Source organism: Canis lupus, chromosome 7 (genome assembly GCF_011100685.1).
Source record: "Canis lupus familiaris isolate Mischka breed German Shepherd chromosome 7, alternate assembly UU_Cfam_GSD_1.0, whole genome shotgun sequence".
Lineage (NCBI taxonomy): Eukaryota > Metazoa > Chordata > Mammalia > Carnivora > Canidae > Canis > Canis lupus.
Genome location: NC_049228.1, coordinates 9,328,846 through 9,341,273, shown reverse-complemented (window position 1 = coordinate 9,341,273; position 12,428 = coordinate 9,328,846). Strand labels below are relative to the sequence as shown.

General features: G+C 41.8%; 1 protein-coding gene across 1 annotated transcript in view; it reads left to right on the top strand.

The window, feature by feature from the left end:
- The window catches only part of KCNH1 (potassium voltage-gated channel subfamily H member 1), a 372,237-nt gene that overhangs the window by 141,816 nt on the left and 217,993 nt on the right, over positions 1 to 12,428 (top strand). Inside the window, 1 exon segment of the mRNA XM_038542056.1 lies at positions 8,923 to 9,352. Coding sequence (XP_038397984.1) covers positions 8,923 to 9,352 — 430 coding nt within the window.

Sequence of the window (12,428 nt, the reverse complement as noted above, 5' to 3'; positions counted from 1 at the left end):
TAAGTTCCGGTCTGAGTGCAGGTGAAGACTGATGTCCCAACTTGAAAACAGGCAGAGAGTGTGAATTTTCCCTTACCTGACTTTTTGTTTTATTTAGGCCTCCAGTGGATTGAAGGAGGCCCACCCATACTAGGGTGGGCAGTCTGTTTTATTCAGTCTATGGATTCAAATGTTATTTCACTTCAGAAACATCCTCACAGACACACCCAGGGTAATGTTTAACCAAATGTGTGGACATCCTGTGTCCCAGTCACATTGAGACATAACATTAACCATCACAGCCATACACAGAGGATTTGGTTTCTGTGTGTTGATGAAGTTTTGGAATATAGGTGAAGGTCCTGAGGCGATGACCAAGAAAGACTTCTTGACACATCTTTGGTGCAAAATGTGGTTTCATTAAAGCCCAGGGACAGGACCTGTGGGCCAGAAGAGCTGCTGCCCTGGCCCTGTGAGGTGTGGCTGATCATACTTGGGAGTTGAGGGAGGTAAGCAAAAGGGAGATTTCATATGCTAAGGAGGACCATACTACATACTGGAGGCCTTGCCATTGTCAAGTTAAAGATGTTTTTTTTTTTTTTTCTCTAGCAAGACATTAAGACAACTGGAAGCTTCCTGAGGAATGTCACACATATCCCACCCTGGGCGGGGGTCATTTGTGGGATATCAGCTGTGCTTTGTCCTCAGATAGCCCTGTGCCCCCATCAGGTGACATCTGATTCACAGTTTTGAGGGTGTTACTGTATCTACACTCCTTTTTCTACAGGTCAAGAAAGCAGATTGGAATTCAGATGCGAGAGTAGTACTATTATTGGAATAAGTTTGAATTCTCTTTAATACTTATTTTATTTTTTATTATACTTCCTTTTTCTTTTCTTTTCTTTTTTTTTTAATTTTATTGAGAGAGAGAGAGAGCAGGGGAGGAAGAGCTAAGGGTGAGGGAGAGAGAATCCTAAGTAGGCTCAATTTCACAACCCTGAGATCATGACCTGAGTAGAAATCAAGAGTTGGATGCTTAACCAACTGAGCCACCCAGGCACCCCCACTCTAATACTTATTTTAATACTTATTTTAAAAGGCAAACTGCTTGTATACTTGCTGAGGATATGGGACTTATCCTACCACTGGAGCGTTGAGAAATGTCTTTAAGGATGGGTAAGGATTTCCCAGGCAGACAACCAGGGAAATAATGTTTGAGGCAGGGGGCATGGCATATGTGGAGGCATAAAGGTGCAGTGTGATTGTCGACTCACAAATGATTTGATATGACTAAAGCATATCTTCATACCTGGAAGGGAGGCAGTGAGAGGGGAGGCTGTTGGCGACCACATTACAAAGGATTTTGTTTACTAAAGGAATGGAATTTTATCTAGAAGGCAATGGAAGCCATTGAGTGGTTCTAAGCAGAGTTGTGTCACATTTTTAAGCTTATATTTAATTATATTTGTAACTTGATTTTTTTTTGATTTGAAAAAACAATAATTCACATGGTACAACACCCAAAAGGGTATATACAGTGAAGAGCCTCTCTCCCTGGGACAGTCCGTGTCTTTAGTATCTTACGTATACTTCTAGGGATGTCTGTGTTTCCATAGACAGGAAAACTTGCTTGTTTTCTATTTTTATCCAAATGGCAGTGAAAAAGTAGGCATTGGAATACTGATGGACCTTATTATCACTCTTCGAGAAAGAATGTTCAGTTAAGAAAAGTTTGTATAGCCAACTGAGATGATGACACCTTTTTTTTCACTTGGGAGACTGTAGATCTGAGGCATGTTCTCCATGTTGGGGAGTAGAAGATGGGCTGAAGGTTACATGTGGCAAACTCCAGAACTCATGGGATATCCCACTGACAAGCTCATAGGGATCTTAAGGTGAGGAGAAACGTCTAGTTTGGAAAGATGGATTTATAGGTTATTAATGTAGAGATAGGGTGGTTGAAGCCACATTACTGGATGCAGCTACCAGAGAAGGGGTTATATGGAGAAGAGATAAAGGCCAAGAATAATACCTTTATAATAATAATAATTAAATATTTAGTTAGGAATAATTAGAGTTATTGTGGGAACCAAAGTAGGACAGTCCATTTCACATTGTTATAGTAGCCAGGGTTCAAGTCTGGTAAATATAAGGAAGAGAAAGTTTATTAAAAGGTTCTTAGGTACTCAGAGAGTGTTTGGAAAGGCCAGGAAAATATTTGGAGGCTATCTGGCAAAATCATATTGCAGAACTGGTCCTATGAATAAGTCACTGCTGCTACTTGACATGGACTTGCAATGCGCAGGGCTGATACCACCATCAGTGGACCCTGGGCATCAATTCTAGAACAACCACCTGCTATCTCTAGGAACTGGGTGATGCTGCCATGCTCTTGCAAAAGGGGTTCTATACAGTAGATACTATTCAGTGACTGGGGTGGGTGTCTCTAGTAGCAGATTCTGGGTTATGTGCTCACATTTTAGCTGTAGAAAGGATTGGAGAAAGAAGATTTGTGGTTATCTTCAGCTTCTGGGGTGGGAAACAAGTTCTATTTTCTAAGGTGGTAATTCCTCAAATGCAGAAAGACAGTTTAGATGCCGTGTAGCTATGAAGAATATTAAATGTCCATTACAGGTGTCAAATGCTGAAGGTATAACAATTAGAAGTCAATTGTTGACCTTCAAGATAGTAGATTCTGCAAAGTGGTGGGAATGGACATATGGATGCAATGGGTTGAGAAATGAGTGGGAAATGAAGAAATTGTTTGTTGATTATGGTTTTAGGAAGAAATATTAGGAAGAGGAGGGGAGTTGTTATATTTGGAAAGGTGCATAGATCTTGTAATGGTAGTGTGATTATAGATAAGGGAAATTAGTCCCTGAAAGGGAGGCTTGAAGACAAAGGCAGCGAAGAGAGAGGAGGGTGGATAGTTGATGGAGTGATGTCCGTGAGTGGGTGGAGGAATGAGTTTTGGTGCAGTGTGAAAGGATGGTGCAGATGCACATACTTCACATACTTGAATTTGTAGAAGTGTGATGTAGAGGGCGTGTTGATTCTAACAACCTCTACTTTCTCTGTAAATTGGGAGATATGTTGGCTGAGAATGAGAATGGCACAGGTCAGGTGAGATCCTGAAAAGAGTAGTGAAGATTTGGAATATCTACTGACATGAAGAGGAGAGAGGGTTGTTCAAGGATGGGTGAGAAACATCCAGGGACCCAGCTGAGAATGGAAATGACAGCTCCGTCCCTGCTGTTAGATCCCACACAGTGCTGGCTGGGTTTGGCAGGAGGGCAAGGAGAGGGGTTGTTGGTTGATAAGGGGAGAGTACTGAAGTGATGTAACAGGGTCTAGTATGATGGGAAAGGATGTGAAATCTGGCAAGTTGATGGTTGGAAAAGAAAAGATAGCAAAAAGAAGCCAAAGAATAGATTGGGTTGGATGGGGATAAAGGAGAGGGCGGAGAAGCAGAAGCATGTAATCATTGTGTGGAATGCTGGTGTGTAAGATGTCCGAGAGGGAGTGGTTTCCAGTGATGACCACGCTCAGGATGTGGAGAGGGGGTGAAGGTCGCTGGGAATAGGGAGGCTAGAATTTTGAATGAGTTTTCCCCGTGGATGTTGAATGTTCCCATGTCAATAGCAGGAGATGGGCTGGAAATCCAGGTGCAAAGATTTTAAAGGATGAAAGGAAGAAGTTGATAAGTGGGATAATTAGTGAAAGATTAAGTTAAATTCTGGCATATTTGTCAGCATTCAATGGTGTTAGTTGTCAATAATCAGATGGCTGTAATGAGGAGGTGTTTTTGCTGGATGGCATGAATCTTAAAGGAAGGGATTTTTTTTTGTTTTGTTTTGTTTTGTTTTTGTTTTTTTGGAGTGCCAGCCAGCTCTTGTTTGGAAGATGAAAGTGTGGAGGTTGAAATCTCCTTTCATTTGAGGAAATACCTTACAAACTCCAGGATGTATGGGAGAAGCACGGGGAAAAACAGAGTGCTCGGTGGCAGGGGGATGAAGGGGAGGTACTGGCTTCAACTAAAGCAAGAAGATGGTGGGAACAATCCAGAAGGATGTTGAGGCTGGGAATTTCTTTACACATGAAGGTGGGTTCCAGAAGACTCACAGGGAAGCATGTGAAGGTGACCTTTAGCTGCAGGAAGATGCAGGCGTAGAGTAATCATGTGAGGTCAAATGCAATGAAAATGGTTTACCTGCAGAATCTGCTGTGGACGCCATCATGTCACCACCTGGGGGACTATTCAAGGACCAGAAAGACTGAATGGTTTTTTTTCAGTAGCACATTGTCATTAGTCTGTCAGTGTTATCTCCATGCATATGACAAAAGAAGAAAATATGAACCAAAAGTTGGTGAATCTGGCTAATCGAGAAAGTAAGGGATAGTCCAAGTTAATGAAATGATATATGTAGTCTGGGTGAATAGGCAAAACTTGATAGTTCACATACACATGAATTTGCTGATTGCCAAATGTCCACTTCCGGTTTGAATGGCATCAGTATCGCTGCAGCTGAGGTTACTGAGATTTTAGAAGGGCTTCCTCGCAGTCATACTTGGCGTCAGTGATAAGGCTCACCGGCACAGCACAGGTTCTCACCATCCCTTCATCCGCATTGATTCATCTTGAAAGTCTTGCTTCTTCATAATTTTAAGGTTGTGAGGAGCTTTCTGGAACAATTTGGAATGTGAGATAGGTTTACTGATACAAGAAGTCCCTGGGGAAATGTGATTCTTTACCATATGGTGCTGTCATGTTTTTAGCATACTAAGATAAAAAAAGAAAAAGTTTGGAGTATTCTGTTTATTTATCTCATCTACTGAACTTCAGGCAAATAAGAAAAAAATGCAAATTAATAGCTTGAAATGATTTTAAATAGCTAGAATTCCAGCTGTTAGTGCAATAGGCGAGAACTTAGACAAAACCGTGTAATAGAGCATCAGTGTACACAGATAAATAACACAGTGAAGAAGTGCCTATTTTATGTTGTTCCAGAGGCTTCTTACAACGAGAAAGAATTCTCTAATAATCCAAACTCTCACTTCTGTTAAGAAAACGTTTCAGACTCTTTTTGAGGAGGTGCTCGCTTTAGATTCTGTGTAGGTATATTAGTTTCCCAGGGTGCCTGTGACAAATTACCACAAACTGAGTGGCTCAAGACAGTAGAATTTTTTTCTCTCACAGTTCTGGAAGTTAGAAATCTGAAGTCAAAGTGTCAGTAGGGCCATGTTCTCTCTGAAGGCTGTAGGAGAGAATCTGTTCCCTGCCTTTCTCTTAGCTTCTACTGTTGCTGGTAATTCATGGCATTCCTTGGCTTGAAGACACATCCCTTCAATATCTGAAACCAATATCTGGTTTCTCTCTGTGTGCCTGGCTCTTCTCTTTTTTATAAGGACATCAGTCATACTGGATTAAGTGTGACCTCACATCTTAAGTAACAATACCCACAACAACCCCATTTCCAACTAAGGTCATTTTCTGACGTTCTGGGAAAGATGTGAATTTGGAGGAGACACCGTTCAACCCAGTACAGGAGGCTTCTAAAATGGATAACAAATGGCTTCTGTCTTCAGGAAGATGTAGCACCTGCTATAGTTGGGGAAACTATAGTGCAAAGCAATGTGTTCAGTTAGTAATGGATACAGAACACCATGGGCATATGGAGGGGTGGGTGATTGGTTGTGACTCCAGAGGAGCCGTGGAAGGCTTTAGGGCAGAGGTGGTAGCAGACCTGAAGGACAACAGTATACCGGCTGATAGAAAGGGAGAAAGTTGGGCATTCTGGGCTGAGGGTCTTTTCTGAGCAGGCACAGAGATGCAAGTGGTGTTGCAAGATGTCTGGAGTGTATGGCTATAGGATAGCAGGCCTTTGGGTAGTGATTGCATGTGTTGTGTGGCCACTGGGAGGGGATGGAGAAGGGAGGAGGGATGAAGTGCAGGTGGAGCAGAGGGAAGTAGGAAATGTCCCGGGAGCCCAATCATTCATGTCTATGAATGACTGCCAGAATGGAATCTTAGAGATGCAGTGGTTAAAGGGGGAGTTGAAGGAGAAGCTGAATGAATGTTCTTAAGGAAGCCCTGGAAGGCATCACTAGACTCAGCGGCTAGACTAGATGACATCTGTGCTCTCAGCAATCTGCTTCTGTGGCAATTAGGTAGAAGTATCCTTCACTAATCACATCTTGCCCCTTTCACTGGTTATCATGCTCTTGCTTGCTCTCTCCTTTCTTCCTATCAGGCCCCTTCCCCAGGCCAGGCACTGAAGCTGCAACAGTGAACAAGAAGTCACAGACCTCATCGTTTTAATCTCTTCCCTGGGGCGTTAGCACAAGGAGTACATAGTAGGTTCTCCTTAAATGTTGCTTTGAATTAAAAAGGAGTGAGGAAAAATGACAAGGCAGTTTTGCCCTGGGTAATAAGTTCTGCTTCGGAGTCGAACTGCTTTGAAAGATAATCTCAGGAACCTCCTTGTGAGCAGGTGGAGAGTAGGTGGCTGCTTACATGTGTTTGATTTCTGAGTCATCAAAAAGGCTCCTTTGCCTCCCAAAATATCTCCTTCATCCAGGCTGTGGATATTTTTAATTCCACTATTGGAGGTTGATTTCTCTGTTGAAAAGCAGATGCCCTCTGGAGAGAGGATATCCATTTACCCTCATCAATCTTTTGCCCCTTATTATGGGCAGGGGTAGGGGAGGAGGGTTCTTAGCCTTTCCTGCATGGTAGGTTTTTAAGAAAAGCATATGGAGGGAAAAGAGGACCCAGGAGCAGTGTACTGCACATGCCAAAGACAAACTTTGTCAGGGTTAGCAGTTTAGATGAGCTGACCCTGGAAATGTAGTCAGTTGGCCTAGAAGAATCCACTATTATTGATTTGCTGGTGTATGTTGGACAAGAAGTGATTATTTCTGTGGTAAGTTTTATGGCTACAGAACTGTTGTTTATTTGTTTTATTTTTCAAAAGGTGCAACAAACCCCACCTCCCCCACCCTCATCTCAACAGAAATAATTTGTGTGGCAGCTGGATCTGTGGTCTTTATGGTCAAGGCTATGCTACATATGGTCATTGTGTTCACATGTCAGGGAAGGCTAATAATAGCTACTGTCACCAGATATCCTCCAAAGTTTCAGTGGCTTATTTCAGGTTTCATTTTTCATTCATCTCATAATATGATTCAAAATGATGGGTGGGGAGAGGGTATTCCACGTTGTCTTTCAGGGACCCAGGCTTCTTCAGTGCTGTATGTCCACCATCTTTAACACATGGCCTCAGGGTCTCACTAGCCTCATCTGGAAGGCATGCCAAGGGGAAGAGAGAGCACATTTACTTTTAACTGCCTTGGCTTAGGAATGAGACACTTTTCACCTTATATCCGTTGGTGAGAATCAGTCTCAGGAACCCACCCAGATGGGAAGAGTCTGGGAGATGTAATTTATCTGAGTATCTTTAGTGAGTCTTTGACACAGGCTCATCAGAAAGTGTTTATATATTTTCCTTCTGTCTGTGATATAAACTGACCCTCGGGCGTTGTTATTAAGGGAATAGGGGACAAGAGACACTAGCAATGACCTGGAAACTGTTCAGTGTTTAGAGTAGTGTAAAGTCATTCATTCTAGTTGATGAAGGGCATCATCCTGCCGTTGGGATTATTGCTGTGTGAGGGAGACCGAAGTTGTGGTACAAAGAAATGTCTCTATTTTGTTTGCTTATTTGCTTTTTAATGGAAGTAGGAAAAGCAAATGGAAATCTCCCTTCCCTACACCTTGGAATCACTTTGAAATAGGAATTTTAGGACTTTGAATGCAGTGGATTCTGTGATGTTAGTATTTCCTCTAGTCTACTTCCCTCATTGTCTGGATGAGACAATCGAATTGTCCAAATTCACATAGCAAGTTAGTTGTTTACTTGGGTCTCAAACCTTGTTATCCAGATTTCTACTCTGATGTTCTTTTTACTACCACTATTCCCTTAGAGAAGCACTATTTGGAGAAGAGATCTGCCCTGGCAGGGTTTGCAGGATGGCAAGAGGCTTTGACTCACTGAAATCAAAAGCTTCCTTCTAGCCCTGAGGTTCCTTGATTGATTGTGTTTAAAAATATGGTGTCTGATTGTATAATCCCTGGCCTGACAGGAGTGATGTAGCTTCAAAGAATTTGCAACTTTCCTGAGAAAACAGAATCTTAGTTCTTTATTCTTCTCAGCTGTCTCTTTAGTTCATTTTTATCCTTTTTAAAAAAACTGTGTTTTTTACAAATATATATATTTTTCTAACTATAAAAGTAATACTTTTAATTATAGAAATTAAGTTAATATATTTGGTGTAACAAAAATACAAATATAACAAAAAAATTGGCTGTAATTCTGTAACTCTATAATGCATTGCTAACCACTGTCAGTATTTCACATTTCTCTCCATGTGTTTCCTAGCCATTTTTGAACACATAAATACCTGTATACTTATGTACAATACAATTAGAATAAAATATTATACAATATGAAATAAATATTATACAACTCTTAAAATATTTCATATTACTTAATATGAAATATTACATAACCCTTAAAATTGTTTTAAAACAGTAATGATATGAAAAACGCTCATATATATTTGTATACTCATCACAATTGGAATAAAATTCTAATTTTGCTTCTTTGTTTTGTCATCTACTTTATAATGGAAGTAGGAAAAAGCAAGCGGAAATCTTCCCTTCATATACCTTGGAGTAAAATTCTAATTATATTGTAACTATACAAATATGTATGAGCACTTCTCCATATCATGATTTATTTTAAAACATTTTTTAAAGGGTTGCATAATATTGCATCTTGTGGAAATGCCCTATATTGAAGGAAACGGCTCAGGTGGGGAGGAGGCAAGGAGTAGTAGTATCTTTGGTTCTTGGCCCTGACGCTCTGCTCCTCTTTCTCCCAGGGCATCAGCAGCTTGTTTAGCTCACTGAAGGTCGTTCGGCTGCTTCGTCTGGGGCGAGTGGCCCGTAAGCTGGACCACTACATTGAATACGGAGCTGCTGTGCTGGTCCTGCTGGTGTGTGTGTTTGGGCTAGCTGCTCACTGGATGGCCTGCATTTGGTACAGTATCGGGGACTACGAGATCTTTGATGAGGACACCAAGACCATCCGCAACAACAGCTGGCTCTACCAACTGGCGATGGACATTGGCACCCCTTACCAGTTTAACGGGTCTGGCTCAGGGAAGTGGGAAGGTGGTCCCAGCAAGAATTCCGTCTATATCTCCTCGTTGTATTTCACTATGACCAGCCTTACCAGCGTGGGCTTTGGCAACATTGCCCCATCCACAGACATCGAGAAAATCTTTGCGGTGGCCATCATGATGATTGGCTGTAAGTATGGCAGTTGCTGGGGCTGTGTGGGTGATGGGCAGGAGGCTAACTGGACATCCCTTCCCTTGGCTCGAAGTAGGGTGATGGCTGCAATGCTGGCAGGATCAGGGGGTATAATAACTTAGAATAAGAAGGGCTTTTTTTTTTTTTTAAAGATGAGCTTTATAATTTTCCTGATAATTAAAGCATTATGTGTTTACTGCAAAGAAATTTAGAAAATACAAAAGAGCACAAAGTAGAAAATCAAGACCAACCATAAGTCTGTCTACTCAGAATAACTACCATTACCCTTGGCCTCTCCCTTATAGGTTACTTTCTATCCATATCTGGACACATAGATACAGATTTTTATAAAGTTGGAATGAGATGCTGCATATACAACTTGGTAAACCTGCTTGCTCTTAGAACAGTGACTTGTGAAAGTTTTTCGGTGTCAATTTGAACACAGCTCTAGATCTGCGCAGTCTCATATGGTACCAGAAAAAGAATATAAGAAAAAGAAGCGTGTGAGATATCTCATTTATTATCTTTTATATTGATTATATGTTGAAATGATAATATTTTTATATAGTGGGTGAAGTGAAATATTTTAATGAATTTCATGTTTCTTTTTAATTTCTTAATGTGACTCCTAGGAATATTTTTAATGCATTTTCTATTTTTCATACATTTTTGATATCTGCCTTATGATTAAGAAATTTACCAAATCCAAAAAACAATACAAACCCTCCCCCTGCCAAACCCACACAGGATAAAAAGGCTCTTGTTCAGTTGAGAAGTAATGAGTTATTGGATTAACTTGACTGGACTGAAAAACAAAAATAACCTTAGTTTTTGAGGAAGGTGCCTAAATCTGTCACTTACCCATTGACCATCGTGTAGCTGTTGCTAATGCTGGGACTGGGGACAGCCTTGGGGTGGGAACAGTGAACTCTCTTCACTGAAGGGAGTTGTAGGGAGAAGTAGACCTAACTGGGCTGGGGAAAGCATAGGAATTCAAATGGCTTGGGCTCATGGTGAGCCCGCCAAGTGTACCCTCTTGGCACTTCAATGACAAATGGTGACATGGGCGAGGACAGTTCTCCCATGAAGCGTCAGTGTGCACAGGAGTCTGGTCACATGACGAAGCTGGGCTCTGGTTACAGCAGCCAGAGACTGTTAGGCTCCATGTGCTCCTTCAGAGTGGAGCTGGCACATCAATTGTTATACCGACCAGGGAATTCTAAGACCAGGAAACCTGAGGTGTCAGTTTGTCTTGCTTGGTCCAACCCACCAGGGATCCATCGTTCCCCTCTGCAAATGGGCTTTGTGACCCCAAATGGTCACATTTGCTGCTTGCCTCCTTTTCTGCAACTATCTCATCATGTCTGGTGTGGTTCTTCCATAGCCCATGTCCTCTTTGCAAGGTGCAGAGCTTGCCTCTGAATATTTACTCAATGTGTCTAGGTGTAATTGATTTGTGGCAAGCGTGCGCCCATGGAGCTTTTGGGTTTGCTTCTTACTTTAAAATGGGTCTTAATAGAGATGATTGCCTGACCATGGGAAGCAGCGTTAAGTAGCTGTGGGTGGCTAATTGCTTTAGCTTAATTAGAACTTGAGGTGCTTTCTCCTGTCTTGTAAAAGGATTTAAGACCTTGGCTCTTCTAGGACTATTTTAGCCTTAACAGCACTGGTTTTCTAAGTGGTGCTTGCAGCATTTTTGAGAGCCTTGGGGTACCAGGTAAGCAACCAGGTGTGTCGTGCTCCGGGCCCAAGTTCTGCCTCTAAAAGGGGGAGATGAGACATTCTTTCTGCCAATCGAAATACCTCCTTATATCCATGACAGGAAATTTGCTAAGAGTGGGCAGTTAAAAGATGGGCCCCATGTCACGGGCCCTCCAAAGGCTTGCAGATATAGGGAGACTGTGTTGCAACTTTTTAACTTGGAAGAAAAGAAGAAAGAGAATGGTTCTGGTGGCATATGATAAAGCTAAGCAGGGTGCTTGGGTGGCTCAGTCGATTGAACATCTGACCCTTGATTTAGGCTCAGGTCACAATTTCAGGATTGTGGGATCAAGCCCTACGTTAGGCTCTGTGCTCAGCAGGATCTGCTTGTCCTTCTCCATCTGCCCTTCCCCCACTCATGCTCTCACCTCCTCTCCCTCTTTCTCTCAAATAGATAAATAAAATCTTAAAAAAAAAAAAAAGATAAGCAGTTTGTTTTTCCAAAATCGTTCTTCTATGAAGAGTATGATTTCCTGGGTATAGTCTCCAAGGAAAACCTCAAACAATTATTATCACCTCTTTTCTCTTTCCATCTTCTCAGAGCTTTATGATAGTTCCATTTCTTTTTTAAAAAAGTGTAATGATACACAGGCAGTCACCTCTCCATTATGCAACCAAGTGTGATGTTTGTGTAGGCAAGTCTCCTCAACTGTAACCCCATTTCCCGAATACTTGTTATGTGCCAGGTGCTGTGATGAACGCTCCATACGTGATTTCTGCTGCTCATAACAACTCTGTACTTTAGAGATTATTATCTACATCTTGTAAGGAAATGGACTCAGGAAAGGCAAATTCCTTCCCAAGAACGTGGGGCTGGTAAGTGGGAGAGACAGGATCTGGATCCAGGTCCCTCTCAGTTAAAAGCCAGGCCCTTCCCATGGAGCCCACCTGTGGTCGAGTGGTCTGAGAACACAGGCTGCCAGCCTCTGGCCCTGACACACTGACACCTTGAAAATCCTCTCCGTAAATCAAGCCAACAGTTTCTGCAGTGGAAAGTTTTGTATGCTTGTTGTTGTTTTAATTTAAGAACAAGATTACGATACAGACTCGGGGGACCAGGTGCTTTGGAAATCAGCCATTTTTCATCAATCTGTCACTTGCAGTTACAGCTGTTCTACTTTCTGTGTGACATGTCTGACAAATTGTTGTGCTAACAACAAAGTTATTGCGCTCTGTGTAATGTGGTGGCAATTATCCTTGTAAACTCACATTCTGAACAACCTTTGTTCAGGACAACTGCTGATGTCTTATTGGATTTATGGGATTCTCTTTTATCTTGCTTTGCCTGGTGTGTGCACGTGTGTGTGCTTAC